The sequence below is a fragment of the Helicoverpa zea genome, chromosome 28 (assembly GCF_022581195.2).
Source record: "Helicoverpa zea isolate HzStark_Cry1AcR chromosome 28, ilHelZeax1.1, whole genome shotgun sequence".
Lineage (NCBI taxonomy): Eukaryota > Metazoa > Arthropoda > Insecta > Lepidoptera > Noctuidae > Helicoverpa > Helicoverpa zea.
The window spans coordinates 6,640,044-6,667,113 of NC_061479.1; the positions used below are offsets into that span (position 1 = coordinate 6,640,044).

At 35.7% G+C, this 27,070-nt stretch overlaps 1 protein-coding gene and 1 long non-coding RNA gene across 3 annotated transcripts in view; one reads left to right on the forward strand and one right to left on the reverse strand.

Annotated features, from left to right (window-relative positions):
• LOC124643738 overlaps positions 1 to 4,954 on the reverse strand; it is a 30,634-nt gene extending 25,680 nt beyond the window's left edge. The window contains exons 1-2 of one of the 2 annotated variants that reach the window (XM_047182799.1): positions 4,701 to 4,954; positions 436 to 1,182 (exon numbers count right to left, since the gene is read on the reverse strand). In XM_047182799.1, the coding sequence (XP_047038755.1) occupies positions 436 to 1,035 (600 nt within the window). In that variant the 5' untranslated portion in view covers positions 1,036 to 1,182; positions 4,701 to 4,954. Of the gene's footprint in view, positions 1 to 435; positions 1,183 to 4,382; positions 4,532 to 4,700 lie in introns of those variants that run through there. The other variant, XM_047182800.1, reaches the window with a different exon arrangement.
• Positions 4,955 to 10,208: 5,254 nt separating this feature from the next.
• Positions 10,209 to 27,070, forward strand: part of LOC124643692 — a 114,684-nt gene continuing 97,822 nt past the window's right edge. The window contains exon 1 of the long non-coding RNA XR_006985971.1: positions 10,209 to 10,945. This is a non-coding gene — a long non-coding RNA (uncharacterized LOC124643692). The remainder of the gene's footprint in view (positions 10,946 to 27,070) is intronic.

Genomic DNA, 27,070 nt, shown 5'->3' on the forward strand with positions numbered 1-27,070 from the left:
AAATCAGTTTTATAATTTTTTAAGCTTTCCTACAATTTTTTAATGATTCTAAAAATATTCTATGTTTGTGTTCGTTTTGTGATCGTTTTTTTTTTAATAATGATTTTCTTAATTTTTTATTACATAATATTTGAGATCCAGTCAAGATTCGCGATTGCTTATTAATATTTTTTACCGTGATATTTGGTTTCTGTTTTCAAATACCTGATTCCTTTGTAGATACAGGTGATAGATACTTTTTGATCCTACCTAAAATGTCTATATACTAAGAATATTTTTACAAAAATCGAATGACGTAATATCCACTGAATATTACCAAATCGAAAAATTATAATTTTTTTCCAATTTCGCAGACACTCAAAATCAAAAATTACTTAGAAAATAAAAGAAAAAGAAATATATTACATTGAAATAGTACAAATTCTGAAAAATTACCTCTGATATGGTCGCTGCTGAATTTCTTGCTTTCCTTGCAAGCCTTGTAGGGTCTGCAGCCGGAGGCCTTCCAATATCATTTGAAATTGACTTTGACCTTGAGATTTCTCCATAATTCTGATTTTGCTGTTGCTGTTGTATCCTTTGTGTCAACGGTATATAATTTGCTGGTGAATATTTATTATACCACTCCGCATGTGACATAGCCAGCTCTGTAGAAGTCAGAATAGGTCTCCGACTCCTCGGTAAAGGGTCACTGGAGGTCTTGCTACTCTCACTGCGGGTTGTAGAGATATCTCTGGACCTTGACTCGCTTCTGTCAGACCGGTATCTGCTAGAAATGCCACTGTCAGAGTCAGCGATGCTCGGTGCTCTAGATGTTCGAGTGCGTTCAGAGATAGTCTTTCTCTCTCTGTTCCCATCAATGTCAGAGAATCTTGACCTGTATTCTGACCTCTCATAGCTGCGTATAGTGTCATAGTTTCCACTGGTAGACCTGTAGTAAGGTTTCTCTGAGCTTGAAGAGGTCAAAGTGGACCGGTACGAGCCAGAGAGGCTCGATGAAGTGGTATTGTATCGAGAGGGAGATACCACAGGCATTTTGTATGTTTGTCTGTGACAGTCTAACACATATCCTTAACGTACGCTTGTCTTACACTAGGCTAACTTTAATTCTGGACGGCGGTCGTTTTCTTTGCATGTTTTGCTTTTATTTCGCTTGACTCAAGTGCTTTTTGGCTTTGGTTTCTGTAACAAAGAATTATATTGTAAGATATGATGAAGAAAGAAAAGAGGACACAAAAGTATTTTCAAAACCTGCAAGAAATCTTAAAAATCCTACTAATATTACAAATGTGAAAGTTTGCGAGAATGTATGCATGAATGTTTGTTATTCTTTCACTGAAAAACGGCTGAACCTATTTGGTTGAATTTGGCATGTAGATAGGTTTGGACACATAGGCTACCTTTTACCAACACACCACGGGCGAAAATAGTTTCTTATATTCAAAAATATATTTTTGTTTTGTCTAGATATATCCTAAACGTTCCGAAACAATTTTTAAATTCTTTCACTGTTGGAAAGCTACAGCATTCTCTAGTAACATATGCTATATTTTATCTCGGTACTGGCAGTAGTTCACACGGGACACGGATGAAACCACTCAATCAGCTGGTATTTTATAAAAGCAGATGAAAAGGCCTCACACCAAAGTCTAGAATGAGGACATTAACCACAGTTGAATAGTAAGCGTAGACACACCACAATGGGCTGAGTTTGCCAACAAATAGTCATTAATTATTGCGCCTTGCCTTGAGGAATATTGTAAATTTTATACAGAAAATTTTACATTACGATGCACACAGAGTACTAGAAAAGACTGATCGTTTTATGGAAAATTACAAAAAAAAAAAACTATATTTTGAAAATTAGTTCTTTATGTTATGTGTAGGGTCTATGTTAATTTTATTCAATTTGGAAACAAGAGAGAGATGAAAACTCTAAGATGTAAATGAACAATATCATATTGAAACAGTGATCGATGGGACGTTGCTCAAATCAGAAATCGAACCGTATCCCACTGTTATATGCTTGTTCCTCTTTCAGGCAAAAACTACTAAACAGATTTTGATAAAATTTGGCAGTGACGTAGGAGCCATATTTTTCTGGGTGCAGAAAGCAGTTTCCTTAGGAAGTGGTTGAAAACGTTGGTGGAAACTAGAACTAAATATTCGAAAGGCAATATCTAACATTATCTAATCAAAAAAATGTGAGACAATACTCATCAATTTATTTGGGGATTCATGGGCAAATCTATGGTATAGCTTACTATTTTGAGTAAACCGTATTTTCGTTAATAAACAATAAAGTATACCTTTTCCTGCTTTTAAAAGTATCTTTGTAGTACAATTTCAAATAAACAATACTTAGGTATATAATTATATCAATGCAATGACAACAAATCTATATTGTTTATGTTGGTCACTATGGCAACCAGATACAATATCTATGTTGATAAAAAAAGGATATGTAGGAAATATTTTACTTGAATTGTGTGATATTTGAAGTCGTGGTGGCCTAGTGGATAAAGAACCAACCTCTCGAGTATGTGGGTGTGGGTTCGATTCCAGGTCAGGCAAGTACCTACCAATGCAACTTTTCTAAGTTTGTATGTACTTTCTAAGTATATCTTGGACGCCAATGGCTGATAAAAAGGTGAAGGAAAACATCTTGAGAAAACCTGGACTATAGTCTGAAATCACCGACCTGCATTGAGCAAGCGTGGTGATTAATGCCTAATCCTTCTCCGTGTAAGAAGAGGCCTGTGGCATCAGGGTGATATTATCTAAACTTCTATACTTATATAATAAAGAAGAAAAAATGATTTGTTTGTGTACCCTAATGGCATTGAATCTACTGGAGTGATTAGAAAAATATTTTACTATTGAAAAGTCACACTATTCCCTAGTGACATAGACTCTATTTTAACCAGGTACAGGAAGAAGTTTCTACTGGATGCGAGAAACAGCTAGTTTCTTACATAAACCACTAACTAAACTTTTGAAAAGTCATATTTGTTTGTACATTCTAATCTCAGAACTAGTTGTCTAATCTGAAAAGTGCTTTCAGTGTTAGGTAGACCATTTATCAAGGAAGACTATACGCTACTTTTTTTATCTAACAGCACAAAGCAAGCAGGCGAAATTGCAGATGGAAGCTAGACAGAGTTATGTTATAGATAAATTCTAATATCTAGCTTTTATTATAAATGTGAAAGTAGCTGTTTAATACTTTCACTGTAAACTGAAGATATTGAGATGAATTTTAGTGTTTTGGTAGATCTGATATTAGTAATGGTATCTGCACTAACATAGTGAGGTGGAAACAATTTGTGCGTTTGTTTCTGCATTGTTTACTATTACAGCCTTTTTATCATCCCACTGCTGAGCACAGGCCTCCTCTCACACAGTGAAGAATTGAGCATTTTAATCACTACACTTGCTCTGCATTGTAAGGGCTCTGAAATAGCTCATTGAAAAGCTGCACTATCCCTGAGTAACATAGGCTATGGTTTATTTCAGAAACTGGGAGAAACAAGAGTCAAAAATTACTGAACCAATTTGGAAACTACAATATCGCCAAGTGACAGACTATATTTTGTTCAGGTATGGACAAAAGTTCCTCTGAGGTGCAGATGGAGCCGTGGAAAACAGCACGTAAATTACATTTATAAAGATAAATAAAATTCTTGTCAAGTACACTTTTAAGCTCTTTTTTTATCATTTTCCTAGTCACTTTTGTCATAAAGATAACATCTACGTACCGTAAACATAGCAAACTGTTATGTATCTTCAATGACCTACAAAATGTAGTTTTATTATTGTCTGTACAATAGACTATGTACAAATCAGCTGTATGTACTTGATAAGCACAATAACATTGGACAATGTTGCCAGTGGTATATTACCCTTAATTTTGGGAAATTCAATCAAACATTTGTAATTAAAGTTGGGAATTTTATCGTCATACTAGTGGCATTTAATGACTTAGTTTTCAGATCTAAGACACAAAAAAAATACTGAAATAGTAATGTGAGATTGTCAAATTAATTTTTCAGTCTTGTAAGGTTAGTACCAGAAAGTGAAAGGTAGACAGTTTTTTTGCAGTGCAATATGCAATGATTTTGGTGCATTCAAACTTTCTTATCAAGACTCTTTGGTCCAATATCCTAGCAAGGTATTTTATTTCGCAACTGGTAACACGAAGAAGGTATGTTAAAAAATATTGCCGTGTTCGAAGTAAAAACACGGGTTAACTCGATGCGTATTTTACTCAAGGTCATACACTAAGAATTGATCCAATTAAAATGTTCATGGACATTCCCAACACGAAAGACAGTACATAACATTCTTAAACATTTTTAAAGACTAAAAAAACGTCGCCTTACCGTTCAAATATGCGTAACCTGATACCACTGCATATAAAATTGATTTAATATATCAAGGCCACTAGTTAAAAAGCTTTTTTGCAGCGTAATTACAAACTTTCACACGTCTTCACCGCCCCGCACTCGCAAAATCGCCAAATATAATTCCAAAAATACATTCCAGTATTATTTTTAGCGACATAGCATGACACAGCCTATGCTGAATAAAACACAAAATTAATCCATTTAACCACGTTACATCACGTGTTTGGTACGGCATAACGTAAATATCGATCGTTAATAACCAGTTTTCGTGTGGAAAATACATTAGATACTCACAAAATATAAAAAAAATCTCCGGTAACTTAGTAACGATATACACGATTTTAACTTCGACTGTCGTGTTTACAATAATTATTTCATTTAACACTCGCGTTGTACACTTTTATCGACACTTCTGTATATTTAATTGTATTTAAATGGAGCGTATATGTCGGAAAAATATATTTTCTTGTGCTCCTATGTAATTTTAGAAGGCTGGCTCCATGACTCCGATGGCTATGGCGTGACGTCACTAAGATTGTTGGCAATCCTATTTTTATGCCACTTCCTACTCAAACGATAAAATGTCTTACTAACTTTATTTTTCGTGCAATTTTAATCCTTTATGCTATACAATAAAGCATATTTTAGATTTACTTGAAGGATTATAAACCTGTGATGGTGAGTATCAGTGTTGCCATTATCAAAAAAATCTTTATATTTTTCAGTTTTTTATGCATGACTCAACACCAGCTGATGGTTTTTTGAAAAATGTTTTATAATTATATTTTCAGTTTTAGTTAGACTATTCATTTGTCTAAATTTTATGCAAACAGTACATTTAATTTCAGCTGAGTCATAATAAAATGAAATGTTTATACATGGCATGTAGTATGCCTTGTTGATACAGCCATTCGTCAATAGATGGCACTTGTAGTCTGATTTCATATTTCTATTCAACACTAGATAGCGTTGTACGTCCTACGAAAAGATTCAAATTTTGTTTCTTTTACCGATTACCGGTAAATGTTATAGGCAAACTTTGATGTTGAAGCAATCCTAATTTTGACTAGTCAATGCTCAGAAAAGATTATTAAAGTCATAGTTTTCGAATAAAACCTATTAGATTTGATTAAGTAGGTGAATTAACTTATTTCCATCACATCGCAGTTTGACCAAACAAACTACAATTAGATACTGATTAGAATAACCGGGCTTTTTAGTTTTTAGGCTTTTTAGATGCAGTCTTATTGACTGCAGTCTTGTAGACTGCATCTTTACAATTTTGATATCAGCTTTGCCAGAGAATATTTATGCCTTAATTAAAAGTTAACAGAATAAAAATGATTCCATTATATATTTTATCAATTAGGTAGGTACCTATATGTTATTCTTGTCTTTTGAAAATGCTTGTGATTTGCTTTGCTTTATTAGATTTCATTTAACCACTATTCCACGCCATATCTTTAAACCCACTTCAAATAGTGGTCAAATTTTGATATCTTTTAAAACTTGATAATATTTTTATTAGTACCTATTACCTAATTTCTTTAATACTTACCTTACCTTACCTAAAATACAATGTGGAAAAAGTAAACCGGCAGTCATGGCATGGGCATGTGATGCGGAGGAACGAGGATCATGTTTTTTTTAATCTTTTATTGTTGTAAGGAAAATCAAGAACTTACAACACGTTTAAACTTAAGAAAAAAGTAAGTAGGTATGTGTACCTTTTTACTTAAAATTATGTCATACTTAGGTACTTAAGTATCACTAAAGAGCACAGGCAAAGGGTTTCAGAATCAAAAAGAAGAAAGAAAAAATTGACAGAGCTGCAAAATAAGAGTTAACGCATTTTCATCTGGCTTCAATACTTAGTAGGTAAATAAATACCTACTTATGTAAAAGTTATCTTAATATGTATATGTATAGGCACCTCAATATTGAAACTATTTCTATGAAAAGCACAGTTTTACCTGATCATTAATACGTAACCGTAATATTTTTTCCATTCCACCATTTCAAATGCAACTCCCAATTCCAGTCTTACCAAGGGGTAGCAGTCTTACCAAGAGGCAGTCGCTCCTAGTGGCACACTGCTACTCAACTGCATCCGGTTAGACTGGAAGCCGTCCCCAACATAGTTGGGAAAAGGCTCGGGAGATGATGATGTACTTAACAGTTTTACCTGCTCATTAAAATAAATCTTTAACATAATATTTATCCAATGTTTTTATCTCACCTTCCCGGAACTGCATGTTGTGCTGGCTCCGCCGCTGCACAAGCAGAGAACCTCAAGCGGCGCAAATATAGTAACCTTATAGGCAATTACATGTTTGAGCCGTTTGGGGTTGAAACTCTAGGGCCGTGGGGTCCGAGCGCCCACCTTCTTGCCAGGGATATTTCCCAGCTTCGGTTGACACTTCCCGGGACCCAAGGCTGGCTTTTGAGGTTGAGCATTGCCATCCAACGTGGCAATGCTGCCAGTCTTTTGGGTACATTACCCAGTGACAGCGATGAGGAGCAATTTTTTGATGCACTGTATTAGTTTTAAGTTGTATATATATATAAGTTTTTTATTTTTTTCAATTAATATAAATATTTTGTTATTGACTAGTAACTTTGTAAAGATAACATAATTATTATGTTTTATGTTCAGTTTTATTTTCAGTTGATTTTAATGTTTATAAGAGGTTATAAGTAGGCTCGTGAAATAATCTCACATGCTTTCAGATGATGTAAGCCCTTACTTAGGTAATATAATAAATGCGGAAGTAACTTTGTCTGCCTGTCACCATTTTAAGACAAAACTACTGAAACGATGTCAATGACATTGGTACACAAATATACTAGGTAGAGTCTAATGAGGCTAATAATCTTAGGCTTTTTTGTCCATATGCGGGAAATAAATGGAAATTTGCGTAATTTAGTAAAGCTAATTATAGAAAACCTGAATCATTTTTTCTAAATTCATTATTAATACTTAACTGAATTACTAAATACTTATAATCTTTAAAACCGAATTAACAAATACGCATCTAAAAACAGACATGTTTTTGGTTTACAGTGTACCTAAGTATCAACTGAATTTTCAATCATCAATATGATATTTCAATATCCAAAAATAAAATCGCCATTTGCAATTTTGTTAAGCCGTATGTGCCCATTTTTAATTATAATTTACAAACTATTAAAACTATTTAAATGAAACTTATACTATTTTAAAGTTACTTATATAAAAAATACAAATAGTGTAGAGTAAATTTATATTTTTTACTTACAAACTCTGATATACAAGTTAAAATAATGTTTATCATAAAATATATAAACGTACATATTAATTTCAAATATTAATACCTCTATTACTTATTATTAATATAATGTTAAAAAACTATAATAACATATTTTAATGTTGAATTATTTTGCGATTTTAATTTCTATTTTTTTCAATTTAGGTACGTATTTTAAAATGATGTGACAGGGTCAATAATTTCTCTAAATTGTTTTTACTATTTTTGTTTTCTTTTTAGAATCATACGTTGTGTTGATATTGGAAGATACACAAACTTACTATTTTTCTCTACTTTCCTGCAAAGGGACCACTTTAACAGTGGCAAGTCTTTTAATGTAGGTAAACTTTGACACTGTTAATGTAAATTCGGCCCTTATATTAGAAGGTGTACTTACTAAAATTAGGAGGATTTTGCTATGAGGGTTTAGGAGCTCTGCTAGGGTAACACGATCAGCCCTATTACTTTCCTAATTCAAAATTCTCTTTCACACTGAATACCTATTGTTAGCCAGTGTACACAGGTACTTACTTCACCCTGCCCTGTTCCCATTTAATTTGGATACCATTTTTGTGAAAATGGCACTGGAGGAATATGCTTTATGAGACGGTCTTCTCTGATTCTGGACTTTGGAGAAGACCCGTCTCTCTCAAATACTTTGTTGGATATAAACTCTAGTCCATGACCTGCTTGGCCTTTTCCCAATTCAGTTAGGATCGTCTTCCAGTCTAACCTAAATGTTGCAGTGTGCCACATGACATAGATCACCCATCCATGCACCTACCACGCCAAGCATTGACAGTGCTCCATATAGAAATTAATCTGGAGATATTTTGTAGTTCTTCAAATATTCTAAGCCGGAATTTGAACTATCTTAAATTTCTAAGTAGGTATCTTCTGCAGAAATTGGTGGCAAACTCATGGACCCTTTCTAAAAGGATTAGGTATAAGATCTAGATATTTCGTTTCCACCGCGGTGTTTTGCGTTGATAAATATTTTATATGGTCAGAAAACATGTCATTTGGTATTTCTTCTGCTTTCTTCGGTTGGGTATACCTCTGGTGTAGCCATTTATCGCTGTGACTATTTTTGCCCTTTTTGTTAAATTAAATGCTGCAATACAACATGATGAATAAAGATAGAAAGTTATGAACCTTTTCATTGAGTCCTTTTATAGCCACTGTCATTCTATTGAGAGGTTAGCAAACCAATCCGTTTAAATTATACCTAAATCCTCGCATTTTCTCACCAGACCTACTGAATCCATTTAAATGCAAGGTACAAAAATAGCCTACAGTGTGAAAAATTACGTAGGCTTATTTTTGTCTGGATGCTGGAAGTAGTTACATGTCAGGTGGATCCGTGGGTAACAGAGTCCTTTATACCTGCCTACGTCGAGAAGTTGATCTCTTTTCACTTGTAAATAACTATTTGATATCTGGTTATAGAAGTCCCCTACATTCTAACTCGTCTAACCTTTTAATACTGTGATTACAAGAAACTCAATTTGGTCTTAGTAAACCATCATTTATCCAGCACCACAAGCTGCATTGGAAAGGAAACTCCCCTATCCATTCCTTACAGTGAACACCTCATTAGTGTTAAAGATTACCTTTTGAACGAAGCTATAGGATGAGAAGTATTCTTCCAAAAATACAATAAATTAAATTGAGCAAAAATTGTTTTTCGTAGGTTTTCACTTTAATGGAATAGAATAGATTTATTAATTGCTAGGACAAAGATATTGGATTTGATACTATACTTCAAGATAAGGCCGGGTAACTGCGTTGAAGAGGTCAGATGGGCTGTCGCTCCTTGTAAAACACTGGTAATCCTGGAGTGGAAGCCGATTCCAACTTAGTTGGAAAAGAGGCTAGGCAGATGATAACTATACTCAAGATTAGATCTACTTAGGTACCCCATATTCTCATATAGGACTGAAATTCCGTTCCTATTATCAAAAAATCCCAAAACAGGCAAGATCAAACTCAAAACATTTTAGTATTTCATTCATGTGATTCAAATACCTATAAATTCACTATCGAGTCAATGATCTAAATTCCTAGATCGGTACAGAAATAGCTGCACATATTTCTAATACTTAGCTATCTATGAGATCTAGACAAATAGACAGACAGACGATTAGTCACAGTATTCGTCATACTTTGTGTGGTACAAACACACTGACCAATTTTATATATATTAACTACATAGTATACTAAAATGTCCCTTTACAAAAACTAAAATACGAAAAAGTTAACTTTAAAAATTGAGGGACAATTTTAATTTTTAATTTTGGAACACTTAAAAAATAAAATGACTTATAAGATTCAAAATACATTTTTGTAAAACATTCTTATAATACGACCTCAAAATATGAAATACTTTTTTTTATAATTAAAGGGGTCCTATAATTTTTTGTTAGACCAGTTTAATAGTTAGGTAGTTAGCTGTGATATGTATACCTACGGATGTGGATGCCTCTTTTAGGCGTACCTCGTACAGCCACAAGGTTAGTGTACCGCACTGCGCGGCGCCCGCCATTTCTGCCAAGCCAGCCGCGCGAGCGCCACATCCCGCCAACGATATACTCAGCTCCCGTCCCCCCAACCCCAACCATCATCCCCAAAAACCACCAACCACCTCACTAAACGACCCCAAAAATACCCCTTATTTAAAATTTTCATACCAAAAATCAGCCCTTTGGTCAATAACAGTCCCTTCGCAGTTTAAAATTTCAAAATAAACCGTGTTTTCTATGATATTTTTCTTGTAATGTCGGGCGCTTGGTTCGCGATTACTACCACGTGTCGTTGACGGGTCTACACAAGTCTTTGACACACGGAATGACTCTTCGGTCCCTTATCAGGGATAGTGATCCTTATTTATCGAATGTTGTATTATCGTTCGAGTGCTAAAAGTGTTTTGGCGTATGTGGCAGAGCGCGCGCAACCAGACGCGGGTGTCTGTAGGCCTAAATTGGCGGCAATCGCGCAGTTCCGCGAAAATTTTGCACAAATAACCAACGTTCGATTCCAATAAGATTCTTGTAGGCCTATTTAGAAAATTGACGTTTTGTGCTCGAAATTCATTCAAGTTTATGATTAAATGACTTTTTTGGTGGATTTTCATGTGTTTCTATGTTTTTTTAACGATTATGTGAAGTGACTGTGATAGCACGCGCGGACGCGTGTTCAAAAGTTGATGTGACTCTTTAAAATGGATTGTTTATCGCTGTTCCGGTTGAAAATGTGAGTATTTGTGTTATTTTACCTGTATTGATATTTATTATCAAGAAAACGAATCAAAATAACCCATTATTTGATTGGTTTCTGGCGCGAAAACGCTCGGACGCGCGTGGTCACGAAAAACCCGTTTAAACTGTGTTCTTATAAAATAAATACTTTTAAAAACTCTTAATGTAAGATTTTTGCTATATTTTCTTTGTTAATCATGAAGATTTGATTCGTTTAGTAATTAAATTTAGATAGAAAAGTGACCTCAAAGTTAGCGTCTCTATCAAAATTAGTTCCGAGCGTTTTACCATTGTTTTAAGGCTTAATATCGCTTAAGATGACTCTAAACTCTGTAAAATGAGCATTAAATGTAAATAATAATATTAAATTATATGAATTGTAGACCCCTTTTTGTATGGGTGACTTTTTGGTGTAATAAAATTGCAAGGAAATGAGATTTTTTAGTATAGACGACTCTACGGCGGTTTAAGTAATATTCTCAATCAAAAATGTATAAAATCCTATTATAAACCTTATGGAAATTCCATAAAAATATCTTGTCCCAATAAAAACGTTATTATTTTCGTAAAACCATCTTTTAAAATCGCTAAAAATGCATAATTTTTAGGCTAAAATGCATACTGAGCTGAGTTAGAACCTCACTTGAAAGTAGGTACTTATAGCTTTCAGGCATATGGTAAAAAATGCAATTTCGATATATACCAAATATACAAACCTTATTTAACTATTCAATTATCCGGAAAAACATGTTAAAAACCATATAAATATTATAAAATTGCTTAGTAAAGAGAGAAATAAAGTCAGTATCTAATAATTCTTGTGTCAGATTTTAGGCCTAAAGTTTTAAACAATATTTTAGTAATATCGAAGTATATAGCTAACAAAAATCGTAAAATTATGTTCACAAATGTCTATATATCACTTTAGTTCATATAAAAGTATAGCATATAAGAGTAAAATATAGTATATTTGCCAAATCCCGGTTTTGAAAGCCACCGGGATCCACGGGAATAAAACACGTTCATACAAAAGTTGTAAGTCTGTATCAAGAATGTACTTTAGTTGAAATGTAAAAAAGATACTAAAATAAATATAAAACTGGTAAATCGTACCTATAAATAACTAAAATGTATTTTGGAAAGACAGAGAATGACAATATATGTACAAACAAATGCAAGCATCAGGTATGCAGGCAATTTTTTATTTTTCGTGACCAATATGACACGACAATTCTTATAAAAAATAAAAATAAAAAAGGTGAGTATCAGTTTATGGTTGTCATTATTGAGTACCTAAACTTTTATAAGAAGGTACCTATAATAACGATCAAATATAGAGAAGTATGCAGTCAAAAGTAACAACTGAAAATAGGTATTTCTTATTAAAAATGACTGTCCTTACCCTGTTTAAGTATAACTTATAAAATGACAGTAATCATATAGATAATAAAGGTATACCTATTTAAAGAATATGTTATTATTGGTACCAAGTGCACTTTGCTGGTTTTTAAGTTTATAGAATTTAAATCTGGTTCTTGAAAGGTAAAACAAAATGTAAGTCATGTCTTTATATTATAATGTAAGTATAGGTAATTAATTTGGAAAAGAATACTATATGTAAGTTCTAGTAAAAATATATTTTACAATTTGGTATTTTCATTTATGACTCAATTATTTTAAAATATAAAAAATATGTGTCATTTATAATTGTATTTCTACATTCACACAACAGATAATTCCTGTGATCCCTATACGAAATTCTACGTAGACGATATTTAGATAGGTGGTAAGAAATGATTACAAAAATTTCAACTAAAAATGTAGTTGAAATAGTTAAAAAACTTAGACACTAAAGAACGGTGGTTCTTTATTGTCTAATTTATACATATTTTACGAAGTATAAACTAGGTAAGTACTCAGAGTTTAAATCTACATACCTAATAGGTACACCATTAACAGATTATTCTCATCTACTGAAAAAAAAAATCGTAATTAAATAAGTTGTGCCGAAGTCATATGATCCTTGAAATAAATGTAGGTAAGTAGGTACCATGAAATAGACGTTACAATTAAATACAAGGTATATTATAAGGGTAGTTGTGGAGCATATAGGCAGGCATATACATATTTTTTCTAAATTTCAAAACCACTTCGTAATTAATTGTGAAGTGTCAATTAAGTGCACTAGTGCAGAAAAAAGAATCGTAGCCCAAAATATACATAGGTAAACTCTATACTCCTTGGCACAAGCACTCCTCTAAAGGAACCTCTTTAGACCCCTTATAAAATGTATCATACCTGATCATACCTATGATATTTTGTCATAGCATCAATAAGCCTGTCAAATATTAAAAACCATACTTACTGGAGTTTTTGCTTTCAACCTACCATGATCATTAACGTAAAGTGAAATGTGATAATTTCATACAGAGTTAGGTTATGTTCTTAAATTCTTCAAGAATCAATAATCACAAGTAAAAAATAGACGACAAAATGTGAAAAAAAAAAAAACAAAAAACAGGCATTATTTAAAGCCTTAAATAATCAGCTTGAAGTATGAAACAAGTGTTAGACTGAGTCATATTTAGATCTAGACTTTTTGGGGTTATACGAGCACGTGTAAGTCTAGAATCTAGGCAATACATGTGGCCACTACAGTTATATTAAAGAGAAACTCGACAATTGAGGTTATAACTCAAGAAGCTTAAAAAGTATATTTAAATGTACCCATGTCAATTTTGCTTTAGGAAATGTAATAAGTATTTAAAATTATATATTGACGGACAAAAATATAAGTTTAATAAAAACCCATATTTCAAAATAGAATTAAATTTAAAAAGGTAACTTATAAGTTATAATATAAAAGTACTTTTTAACGTATCTTAATTTTAAAACCAAAAATGAAAATCAATTGTTAAAATCGAAATACATTTTTTATAATTATATTTTCTCCTAAAATTAGAGTACAATACTTTTTAAATGTATGTAATATGTCATTATCCTCCGAGCCTTGTCCCAACTATGTTTTGGTCGGCTTCCAGTCTAACCGGATTCAGCTGAGTACCTACCAGTGCTTTACAAGAAGCGACTGCCTATCTGACCTCCTCAACACGGTTACCCGGACAACCCAATACCCCTTGGTTAGATTGGTGTAAGTACTAAAAAGAGGATCTTTTGTTTAAGGCTCTGAAACTACATAACTGATTAAAAAAAAAAAAAAACACTATTGAGAAGCTACACTATCCCGAGTAACATAGGCTATACTACATCCCGGTACAAAAGTAAGTGGTGAAACCCCGGGAAACAGCTATTCAAAATAAAATCCAATTAATAGAGGCGTGACTACCTGTAGTTTAGTAGGTCGTCAGTGACATATTGTCAATTGTACAATAATTCGACACCATACTTTCTTCGTCATAAGACCTATGTTATGCCAATTTACTATACGGATGTGTAAAACGAAGCGCCAGTCTAAGGTCATTTAGATACGATTTACATGACCTACGTAACTAAATTAAAGTATAAAAATACGTGAAAAATAGGTTATATAAGATTTTCAAAAGAACTGTACCAAAAGTGAGGTTAATGAGTTTAAAAAAGGGAATCCAGCCAAAAAATTGAACTGAGTCATTTACGTCCTGAGTCCCGAGGGACCAATTCCTAGTTCCAGGGTAAAAAGGAGACTGTACGATATAAAGATGCAGGCATTAAAATCCGTTCAGTGATATTTGCATAGAAGAGTTTCACCTTTATTAGTGTGAACCATTTGGTGTCAGATTGATTGTACTTAATTTAATCATTATAAGAGTCGTGAATCAAATTTTTTAAGACCTTACATAAAATAACCTTACTAAAAAAAAAATAACTAAGTACCTACTTCTTTAAGACACTTTTCTCCGCCATTTCACGTAATCCCGTATCTTTATTTAAAAAGTAAATAACTGTACTTATAATATAATCAAAATTATATTTTTAACCAGCAGGTATTTATTTGGATATACCTAACTAATGTGCCCAAGCTATTTGAAAAGAGCAAAAGTGCTTTAAAGTTGACCTACCCCGTGCACAGCATCAGTGGTGTTTCACCCTATTTTAGGGAGCTTAGCCACCCCTCGTATAATGTCTACATGTCATTTTTGGTAACATTTGATATCGTACTAAACCTATTTCACTATACGTATGATTATATGTAATACATGTACCTACACACATCAATCATCTAAGTATATCTTAGACACCATTGACTGTGTTTCGCATGGCACGTTAAACTGTAGGTCCCGGCTGTCAGTGAACATCCTTGGCAGGCGTTACGGGTAGTCAGAAGCCAGACAGTCTGACACCAGTCTAACCAAGGGGTATCAGGTTGCCCGGGTTACTGGGTTGAGGAGGTCAGATAGGCAGTCGCTTCCTGTGAAGCCCTGGTACTCAGCTGAATCCGGTTAGACTGGAAGCCGACCCCAACATGATTGGGAAAAAGGCTCGGAGGATGATGTACCTACACACATCAGTCTCATATGTAGTATACATAGATATGTACCTACTTATGTAAGATAAATATGTATTTTAATACTAGGTTGAAAACCGCATCAAAATCGACTAAGTCAAACGTTGGATAATTGGGCAATAAAATACATGTATGCAGGTTAAACTGAAAACCTCATTTTTTGTAGCCGGTTAAAAGTAGTGTCCCACAGTATCTATATTGTTAAAAAATATTATTAAGTACCTATATTGATTTTAAAGACAGTATATCTTGATTTTTGAAAGTATAAGTAATGTTAATTTATATTAAACAGCAAACAAACGAATTCATCTAAAAATGAGATTTTACTAAACTGCTAAAGAAGAATCAATTATTGCAATTTAACATTCGTTAAATTATACTAACACTTTAACGAAAATTAAAATACACAGTTTAAACCTCTTCAAAATAAAATCCAAGTGATTTTCAGTTCAGTGTTAAAAAATATAGGTATTTTTTTGTACTAACTGAAACGACTGTATACCTACTTGCATATATTATATATAGGTATCTAAATATCATGACGCAAGCTTAAGATTTGGCCTAACTGTAAATATTATATACCTACTTTACTTTAGTATAGTATACTTCAGTTATCACTATAGCTGTCTCTTTCTTTACAACTAGTTTATTTCTTCTTATATTCAGTCACATACTCCGCCATTTGGTTTCACTCACTTCCTGAAGGAACTACTTCCCGGTTCTGTGTAAAAAATAGTCTATATATTAATTAGATGTGTAAGCTTTATTACTGCTAAGTTTAATCAAAATCTAGCCAGTAGTTTTTGCGTAAAAGAGGTACAAACATCTGTATATAGAAATGTTCCCGTTATAAAATAGGATTTATATGTCATAGCCATTCTGACAACCAGTCTTACCAAGGGGTATTGGGTTGACCGGATAACTGGGTTGAGGAGGTCAGATAGGCAGTCGCTCCTTTTGACACACTGGTACTCAGCTGCATCTGGTTAGACTGGAAGCCGACCCCAACATAGTTGGGAAAAGCCTTGACAGATGACGATAGACGCCCCATCTAGACCAATAATCGAGGTAAGTATGTGTTATAGTGATCAAAATAATTCTCAAATTAGCATGTATCTTTTACAGCATTATGCTCAGCACAATTTTGCCATTTTCATACATCCATACTTTATTTTTTGACCATCTAAGATCAATGACCTCTAAAATAAAAAAAATATTAGACAAATATAAAATAAATAAATACAAAATGATTATGCCAAAATTCAATTTAAAAAGTTTTTCGATGGGCCATTTTATTTCTTTATAATGCCTAAAAGAATATTTTTCGCCATATCATCAACAAATATGTAGGTATAATTATAAGAATATGTCATTCAGCTGAACCGAGCCATTTTGAAAGGAACGAAAAAAACTTTTCAATATCTGACTAGCCTTTTCCCAACTAGGTACGTTAGATTCGGCTTCCAGTGTGACCGTCAGTACCAGTGTTTTAAATGACTCCCTCGACTCAGTTTACCAATCAATCCAATATTCTGAAAAAACTGATTGTCATGCTTTCTGGCTTCTGACTTCTCAACCACTTAGCCATGAACGAGGAGTTCAGACATCCTACGCGCCTTTTCCCAACTATGTTGGGGTCAGCTTCCAGTCTAACCTGATGTAGCTGAGTATCAGCGCTTTACAAGGAGCGACTGCACCATCTGACCTCCTCAACCCAGTTACACGGGCAACCCAAAACCACTTGTTTGGACTGGTGTCAGACTTACTGGCTTCTGACTACCCGTAAGGACTGAAAAGGTATTCAATGACAGCCGGGACCTACAGTGAACGTAGAGTTCAGTATCAGACATAATAGGCAAAAATGAGTCACAAAACGCAGACATTAAAAAAAGCAATAATCATTTTAGATGCAAAATAAGGAAAAAAATAAAATCAAAATTATATACACTTAGACTCATCAAAAATACATTTTAATCCTATTGTACACGTGCTTCTTCCAACCAGAAAAATATGTGAATAAAATTATACAAATTAAGTTTTTAATACAAAGTCTAATTATCATAAATGTCTCGATTCATAGACTTTGTAAGTTTTACCCAAAAGCACAACGCACTTTCCCGCCTTTTTTTCACTTGATATATAAACTTTTTTACGAATTAAAAAAGAAACTTTTTATATGTCAAGTGACGTCAAACCTTCTTGGTACCTCATACAAGTTTGTACATGTCTATCTATGATAGCATATATGTAAATATATTTATTTTTATAAACTATCTAAATTCATTTTATTTCAAAAATAAATATTTATGAAAAATACTATTTAAAAAAGTGTATAAAAAATATCCTCCTAAATAAAAAAAAATTGTATTTATTTTGTAACAAACTTATAGTTTAACAGTTAAATTTGTCCCACTACGTAAATAAAATGACTATTAACTTATATAATTACTTAAATTTTAAAATATCGTTAACAGTATTTAACATATCTACTTGTATGTACTTGATCAAAAATAAAGTAAATGTAAGACCTTAATATAAAAAAAAAATTAACTTTGCGTAGGACTTATAAAAGGACCATGAGTCAAATTGGGCTCATTGTCCAACAGAGTTACAGCATATGCCGTTGTGAAGGTTTTTGTTTGTACTAAAATTGTTACTATGGGCACTACCTTCAATTCCATGGCAAAAAAAAGATATGCACCTAAATAGGTTTACATATTACGTAGGTATACATTCTGGTTAACAGAAACGAAATGGGTCGAGATGCCATCGCTCAGTATTACTGCTCGTGTCTAACAGGTAGACGCTCAGTAGGAAGTTGTGCTCATATCATTTCAATAATATGGTATCTAGGGTGAGGCAGGCACTCACAATTTAATCCACCGGCAGGATATTTAGACGACATTATTATTTATATAGATTGAAATGTTAACAAAAATAATTTTAACTGTTAGCAGCTGTTTTATTTTTTATGTATACATTAAACCTGGAATTAAAACCAGTTAAAGGTGTTCAATAACAAAACCTACACTGCCATAACAGCACTACTTTTTGCAGAATATTAGTTTATTTATGGTCGGAGAAAAATATTTATAGCAAAATAACCCCATGGATTCTTCGCAAAAATGAGTTTAAATCTTTATATTTAGTGCTTTATAAGTATATTCAAAGTGGTCTCATCTCTGTTGGTGGGTGAGCCCAGGCTTCATACATTTTTGCCCATGGTCCTTTTAATTGTTTATTTATAAGTTAGTTAATAAGCAGATATTAAAATATAAGTTTTTTTTGTTTTAATGAACGATGACAGGTGGTGGATATTTGCTCCTCTGCTAAATCTTTGAAGAAAATAGGTGTAGGTACCTACTTATCTAATATATTATATACTTTGTTTATATTTACAGCAATAAGATTTAGTAACAATTATGATCCTGAGTTTAAGTATAAGAAGGCACATTTAATTGGTGGGTCAGGCGTCTGACAAGCAGTCTTACCAAGGGGTACCGTCTCGCCCAAGTAAATGGGTTGAGGAGTTCAGATCAGCAACCACCCAATATGCTATTATATTGCTATATGACAAAATGCTATTTGTACTAGGATAGGCAGATGAATATAGTGTACCTCCAAGAAACGCCGTACCCACTAACGAGTCTAATAAAACAGTTATCTAAAACACTGTATTTGTTACCAGCATACGGTACATTGAACCTATGACATCACAATGACGTCACAGTGACGTCATCATTGGGTAGATTTAATATTTTTTTTCTTTTGACACTAGAACATCCGTATATAAGATTTTTTTAGATCAATTTAAATAGTATCTATCAGTAATATTATGTTCTGTTTCAATTTTTAGAGTTCCTTAAGACTATGGTACGCTATAACCATAAACTATTTCATAATCTCTAAATAAATCATCTGGCTAGTATTTTTCAAACTATATTCGAATCAACTTCTATTCCAACATGCATGATGCAGCTGATGACCACCGTTTAAATGCTAATGAATAAATATTTATTTATACTTATTTTTCTTCCTGCCGTATTCCGAATTTTATTTGGGGCAGTCGCAACATGATTTTCGCTGCCATAATCTCTCTCGTCACACTAACATTCACTCTCTTCTTAACTCTTAAACAATCCACCCATATTCTCTGCAATCTCCCTCTCCATCCATGCACATTCATACCTAACACGCTCTTAATGTAATTTATCCCAAGTTAATTTATACTTTCTATTAGGAATTTTCTTCAATGTTATTCTGCAACAAATCTCCATCATCATCATCAGCCATAACACATCCACTACTGAACATAGGCCCCCATAGATTTCCAAAGGGCTGGTTGGAAGTGGCCTGCGTCCAGAGCCTACTCGTGGCCTTTGTGAGATAGTCTGACCATCTCCTTGGTTTGCAATACATAACTTCATCATACCTATTAATTGCGAAAGTAACTCTGTCTGTCTGTCACGCCAAAACTAGTGATGATGTGAGCTGGTATGCAGTCATGAACCTGAGAAAGGACATAGGGTACTGTTTATTCGGAGTGGAAGTATTTCTCTCAGGAGTTGGGGAACAGCTTAATTTCTTACAAATAATATGAAGTTTACTGGTTTACTGCTCTGTCCCAAAAGTGTCCAAGAAACTTCTGTACGCAGTTTAATGTGGTTTTGACCAAGAGATAGTGTGATTTGTGAGGTATGGCCAAACATGCGTGTAAAATTGTAATATCCATACAAAACCAGGATAAGTCGTTAGCACATAAACGAAAATACTACGGAACCTCTCACTAACAACACGACTCGTGCTCTACAGAGTTTCACCTTTGACCACTAATTGAGCGGTGATCAGGAGGCCCCCGGCCCCGGAGGTGCACACCACAACATTATGCTAAATAGCTCAGGATATATAGCTGAAACAAGATGTCACGAATTTCAGGACCTTTGTATAATAGTTAAAAAAACGTTTTTTTTATTTAACTACCTCATCATCTGCCTAGCCTTTACCAATTATGTTGGTGTCGGCTTCCAGTCTAACCGCATGCAGCTGAGTACCAGTGTGCCACAAGGAGCGACTGCCTATCTGACCTCGTCAACCCAGTTACCCGGGCAACTCGATACCCCTTGGTTAGACTGGCGTCAGACTTACTGGCTTCTGACTAGCCGTACTGCCAAGGATGTTCAATGATAGCCGGGACCTACAGTTTAACGTGCCATCCGAAACACAGTCAATGGTGTCTATACTTAGAATGTACATACAAACTTAGAAAAGTTGCATTGGTACTTGCCTGACCTGGGATCGAACCTGCACCCTCATAATTGAGAGGTTGGTCCTTTATCCACTAGGCCACCACGACTTTTTTACTGACTGGAAGTGTGTGTGGCTACAAATATTCCTTCCATGGCATAAGTGTGCCCTTTTTTTTTTTTTTTTTTTTTTTTGTTGTCGCTGGGCTAAAAATGCTATTACGCATCCCCTTCCCATCGGGGGACGGGAGAGGGGTATGTGGGACTCCCCGGTAAAGACGTTCCCGGTATACCCACTAAAAAGGCCCAGCGGCACTCCGACCTCGCCTGAGTGGAGGGGGTCTGGGAATCCATGGCATCCAGTCCCCCACCGGCGATTGCCCGCCTTACGGCAGGCCCCTCATACCTCCCCCTAGTGGGGAAGGGTCCTTATAATGGCCGGAGCGCAGGGGTTGATCCTTGTGGTGCAGGCGGTGGCGCCCCCGCGCCTGTCGCCCGCTGATCACCCCCCGGGGCGGATGGGGACAGACGTTGTATTCGCCGTCTTCTGCCCCTTCTTCGTCTACGGAGCGGCACCGTGAGAGGGTCGTTCTCCCGCATGCGCTCCGCCGCTTCCTTCTGAGACATGACGTCTTCACAGAAGGAGGCTACCGCTTCCCATGTCTCCTCACTTCCCAGCATGGCAGCAATCACGCTGGAGAGCGAGAGGTCATTCCCGACCACCGTCATCAGAGCGCGGCGGGGTTCAGCCCACGATGGGCACACCTGAAGTGTGTGCTCTGCCGTATCCACCGTAGCTTCGCAGTGGTGACACTGTGGGGTCTCCTCCCTCCCAATCCGGTGCAGGTACGATCCGAAGCAGCCATGCCCGGACAGCACCTGCACCAGACGCATCGAAAGGCACCCATGCCGCCGATCGAGCCAGCCGTTCAGGACAGGCCCGATGGCATCCAGCGTCCAGCGACCGTACGTTGCCGAGGCAAGATCTTCGGCCCAGTGCAGAGTTATTGCCTCCCTTGCCTCCTCACGCACCTCTTCTTTTTCTGTCGGGTCTGGGCGCCGGTTTAGCGCCTTCTGTCCCGCCGTCCAGTCGTACACTCTGGCGAGTACCCAAGCCTCGAGCTCCCAGGGAGGAGTACCCGCCAGAACGCACGCCGCCGCAAAGCTTACCGTGCGGTACGCCCTCGACACCCGCTGTGCAATGGCCCTTTGTGGCCTGCGGATGGCAGCGGCGTTCACCCTACTGCACAGTGAGTCTGCCCAGATTGGGGCTCCGTACAGTGCCATACTTTTGAGTATGCCGGCGTATAAACGTCGGCATTGGTCGCCGGGACTACCGATGTTAGGGAGGAGCCATGAGAGGGCGCCCGCAGTCCTCATCAGGCGCGTCGACAAGCCGCTGAAGTGTGCTCTGAAGCACCACTTACTGTCGAGCACTATGCCCAGATATTTCATCTGGGGCTGCACCCCAATGCGGACACCCTCCACATGGATATGGGCGTCGGGCGGTTCTTGCTGCCGGGTCCCATGGAAGAACACGGCCTCGGTCTTGTGCAGCGCCACCGTCAGCCCTAGGCGGGAGATTCTGTCCACCACTTGAGAACCGCCCGCCGAGGCCAAGCTGGCTGCCTCTCCAAAATTTCTCCCCCTGGCCGTCAGAAGGGTGTCGTCTGCATAGCAGATGACAGACGTGCCACGGGGGAGGTTGCCCCTCAAAAGCCAGTCGAATCCGATGTTCCACAGGAGTGGCCCACACTGAAATTCATAAAAATAAATTGTACTTCTTTTCCAAATTCCAATGGCCGTGAGGGAAACCAAAGGAAACAGTATGTATTATTATAAATAATATAGAGCAGTACGAGTCTACTATATAATATTAATTCACCCTATGATATACTAGTCATATTTAAATCGCCCCTTAATTTTCTATGTACTAGCTAGGGTCACTCTAATTTGAGGGTTAATCAACCCTATTAATACATAGCCCTATGTATTAATAGTCATTATTATCTAGTAGACGAATAGAAATAGACTTTAATAGATAATCATACAAATATAAATTCACCCCATCCTCCGAGCCTTTTTCCCAATCATGTTGGGGTCGGCTTCCAGTCTAACATGATTCAGCTGAGTACCAGTGCTTTACAAGAAGCGACTGCCTATCTGACCTCCTCAACCCAGTTACCCGGGCAAACCGATACCCCTTGGTTAGACTGGTGTCAGACTCACTGGCTTCTGACTACCCGTAACGACTGCCAAGGATGTTCAATGACAGCCAGGACCTACAGTTTAACGTGCCATTCGAAACACAACCAATGGTGTCTAAGATATACTTAGAAAGTACATACAAACTTAGAAAAGTTGCATTGGTACTTGCCCGACCTGGGATCGAACCCGCGCCCTCATACTTGAGAGGTTGGACCTTTACCCACTAGGCCACCACGACTTTTATAAATTACCCCCAATCAACCAATATTCAAATGAAATAAAAGTTCACATACTCTTCATTTAAATTCACCCCGTTTTACATTTAAATGTAAATTTTACCTGTTTGCTTGAACAAGTATCATTAAGAATGATATGGGAATAACCTTGAATCTGGAGGTCAAGTTTGACCTTAAAGGATTAGGGTAATCTAAGGTCATCAAGTTTTGATACTTTCTCGAAAGGGTTGAAACGAATATTCTGGTTATTTTTGTTAGAGCTTATGGCCTAGTAACAGCGGTAAGGGTTGATCGAACAAAGTTCAATAAAGCAACTTTTGCGGTCGTATCTTGGATGGGTGACTATGACCATCTATGTCATAACGTGTTTAGAAGACACGTTCAAGGCTGTTTTTTGAATATCTTTGGCAGTTACTACGTGTAGTAAGAAGCCAGAAAGACTGACAACCAGTGTTTCTGAGGAGTATTGAATTGCTTAGGTAACTTGGTTGAGGAGATTAGATAGGCAGTCGCTCCATGTGGCACACTGGTACTCAGCTGCATCCAGCTAGACTGGAAGCCGACCCCAACACAGTTAGAAAAGACTTTTAATACTCGAGGTTTTTTTTTCACAATGATTCGGCAGTTTTGCCAACTTTTAGAATTATAGATCTATAATAATATTTCAGATAGTTACGTGACCGTAACTTCGATTTGCGTGAAGGATTCAACCGTGCGTAACGTCTGAAGCGACTGTCAATTCAGTAGGAGATGTTTCATCTAACAGCCTTTCCAATCTGTCTACAACTTTAGCTATAACTTTCAGTACAGTAAAATAATAATTGTATATCTATATCAAATCAGCCTAGTAACAGGTCGCGTCAAATATCTTTGCTATTCTGAAGTTAGCCATTTGCTTATTTGTGAATTTATTCGTACAGGTATTGTCGAGAAGTTTTGCTTGTCTGAAGTTGGCTACTATTAACCTCACAATAGAAAAAAATATATATGAACAAAACACTACTGTATTTACGATTTGCAGATTCGCTTTGATAAGAGTAATTATTAATTTAAACAACTAAATTGCTACAGCAGTTCGTGAAAAGGCCATAGATAAAAGTAGCTTATAGCTTTACTCGATAAATAGGCTGTCTGATACTAAAATATGTTTCAAATCTGACCGTTTCTTAGGTAAGTTCAAACAAAACAACTCTTAAGCTTTATAATATGAGCATAGATTTGCCTACATAAAGATACAACATATTAAGCACTACATTATTATTTGAAACTTTTTATTTAAATGTAAAAAAGGGTGAATTATTTAAATTCACCCCATGTGAACGGATTTCTAATTAGCATATCATTTACATTTAACTATGCCCCAATAGAGTGGGACTATTTCTATGTTATTTATTAAATGGTTCATAGATTTAATAGACATAAACTAGTATATAATGCAACCCCTTTATCATTTGACTAGCCCTTTTAAAATAGGGAACTGATGACCCTTCCTACTGAGAGTAGAGCAAAAGGGAGTGTTGGTGTGTTATTAAGTTCCAGTCGAAATCAAAGAGTGTATTAAAAACTAGCTGATACCTGGGTGAATTTCCCGGGACCAAAAATTGCGTGGCATCGATGAAATCGGTATTAAAAATCATTGTTATAATATTCTAATATTTTTTTCTAAGTAGGTGAAATAGTAATCTATGTGTAGCACTAAATATTTTGTTAATAGGATTAATTGGTTCTCCAAAAAAAAAAAATAAACCTCAAAATCTTTCATTGCCGTGTTTGTCCACACGTCACCTTGATGTGTACTAGACCTTATTGATAAAAATGTATTAGTTATTTATATTAAAACCTACTTTTATTTGATTCGTGAATAGTTAAAGTATTATTACGGACTACATTTGTTGAAATATTTAAACAATACAACAAATGGTAAATAAAAAATAGTTTGTCCCAGAACCACCATTCATCGCCATGTCCTAAACATATTTAAGAATATTCCTTTTTCTAACGGTTTGCGTCCCTCCCGCTGTGCGCTAAATGTTGCATATTAGTGGACATCAAGTGTTCGACGTGGAATGACGTGTGCACGTGCCTGCGTTTTCGCGCCATAAATGCAAGTATGCAATTTTTTTATCACTGGACATTTTTTCTATCATCGCCGTGGATAGGTCTTACTTCTGTTTGAATAAGTTTGTCCTCTTAAGTGACCATTCGGTACAATGCCATCTATCTTATGTTTATTTGTGACGTGTTAATTACTGTGAATTATTAACAGATTTTTAGTTTTTTGATGTTTTTGCCTTGATATTCATTGCCGTGCTCTCATTTCCGTGGTTTCCGTGGTCAAAATTTGCTATGGAAATGAAAAAAAATACACAGCAATGAAAAAATTTTCATTGCCATGCCTTGTAAAACAATTTCGTTTCATTGCCGTGGCCGCATGTTTCATTACCGTGACTTATGTTTTCATCGCCACGGCATCATTAAGAAAAAAAAACAATTTGTACTATATAGTCAACTACAAAAAGATATTTCCACGTTCACCTCACTAAATGATAAACTTACACACACCACTTCAGGTTCAGGTTCACTTAGGTTGTTTTACTAGAGGAGTATTTAAGAAAAGAAAGAGAAAGATATGTCAAAACGATGGCTGCAGGAATAGTTTTCATTGCCATGGACGCATGTTTCATTGCCGTGCATGCATGTTTCACTGCCGTGGCATGAAAATTTTAGTCTTGTATATCTCGTTAGTTTTTTAAGCTATCTACTAGATATTAAGGAAGAATACATATCTTATCAAAAACTTTAGTAAACACTATTTTTTCTTGTTCTAAAGTTGAAGTATAAAAAATCCACGGAAATGAAGATTTTATTGGACCTGTTGAAATTCACCCACCTGCGTCTCGAAGGAACTTCTTCAAGTACCAGTATAAAATATAGCCTACTAGCTTCCGCCCGCGGCTTCGCCCGCGTAGAGTTCGGTTATATCGCGTTTCCAAGAGAATTCTTCAAAAGTCCGAGATAAAAACTATCCTATGTTCTTTCTCAAGGTCAACTCTATCTCTGTACCAAGTTTTATTAAAATCAGTACAGTGGTTTAGACGTGAAAGCGGAACAGACAGACGGGCAAGGTTACTTTCGCATTTATAATATTAGTAATGATGCTACCCGATGATAGTATAGATAGTATAGCTTCCCAATGGTGAAAGAATTTTGCAAATCAGTTCAGTAGTTTATTTAGAAGCCTTTTGGGTCATAAACAAATGTTTAATCTTTATTTTATCTATTACTGAAAATTTACCCTCTATTACTGAAAACCTTACCAAAATCAAACACGAACACAATAAAAGTCACCATTTTTTTTCTCTTAAAAAAGATACAACTTATAAAACCAGTCAGACGGTTAGAACACGTCAGAACATGTTCTAAGGTAACGAACCGGCAGACGAGCCGGCACCTCGTGTAGCTTGACCTGCGTGGGTTGTAATGACTGACAAATAGACACGTGGATCATAGCATTAATTTTGTCATTTTTTGGTAATAAAAATGGTGTTTTTGTTGCTTGTGTTATTTGACACTGATTTTGTTCGATCATAGTCAGAAGCCAGTCTGACACCAGTCTTACCTTATCCTTAATAAACTTGTGTTATGTTCCAATTTATACATATGACTCTATGATCATTGGAAGATTAAAGTTAACTTAGATTCAGGTGAGTACCTACTAGTGTTTTACAAGAAGCGACTGCCTATCTGACCTCCTCAACCCAGTTACCTGGGCAACCCAATACTGCTTGGTAAGACTGGTTGTAGGTTTTACTGGTTTCTGACTACCTGTAACGACTTACAAAGATGTTCAAATGACAGCCGGGACCCACCAATTTAACGTGCCTTCCGAAACTCGGAGGAACTCGTCATGACTACCTTATGATCTACCC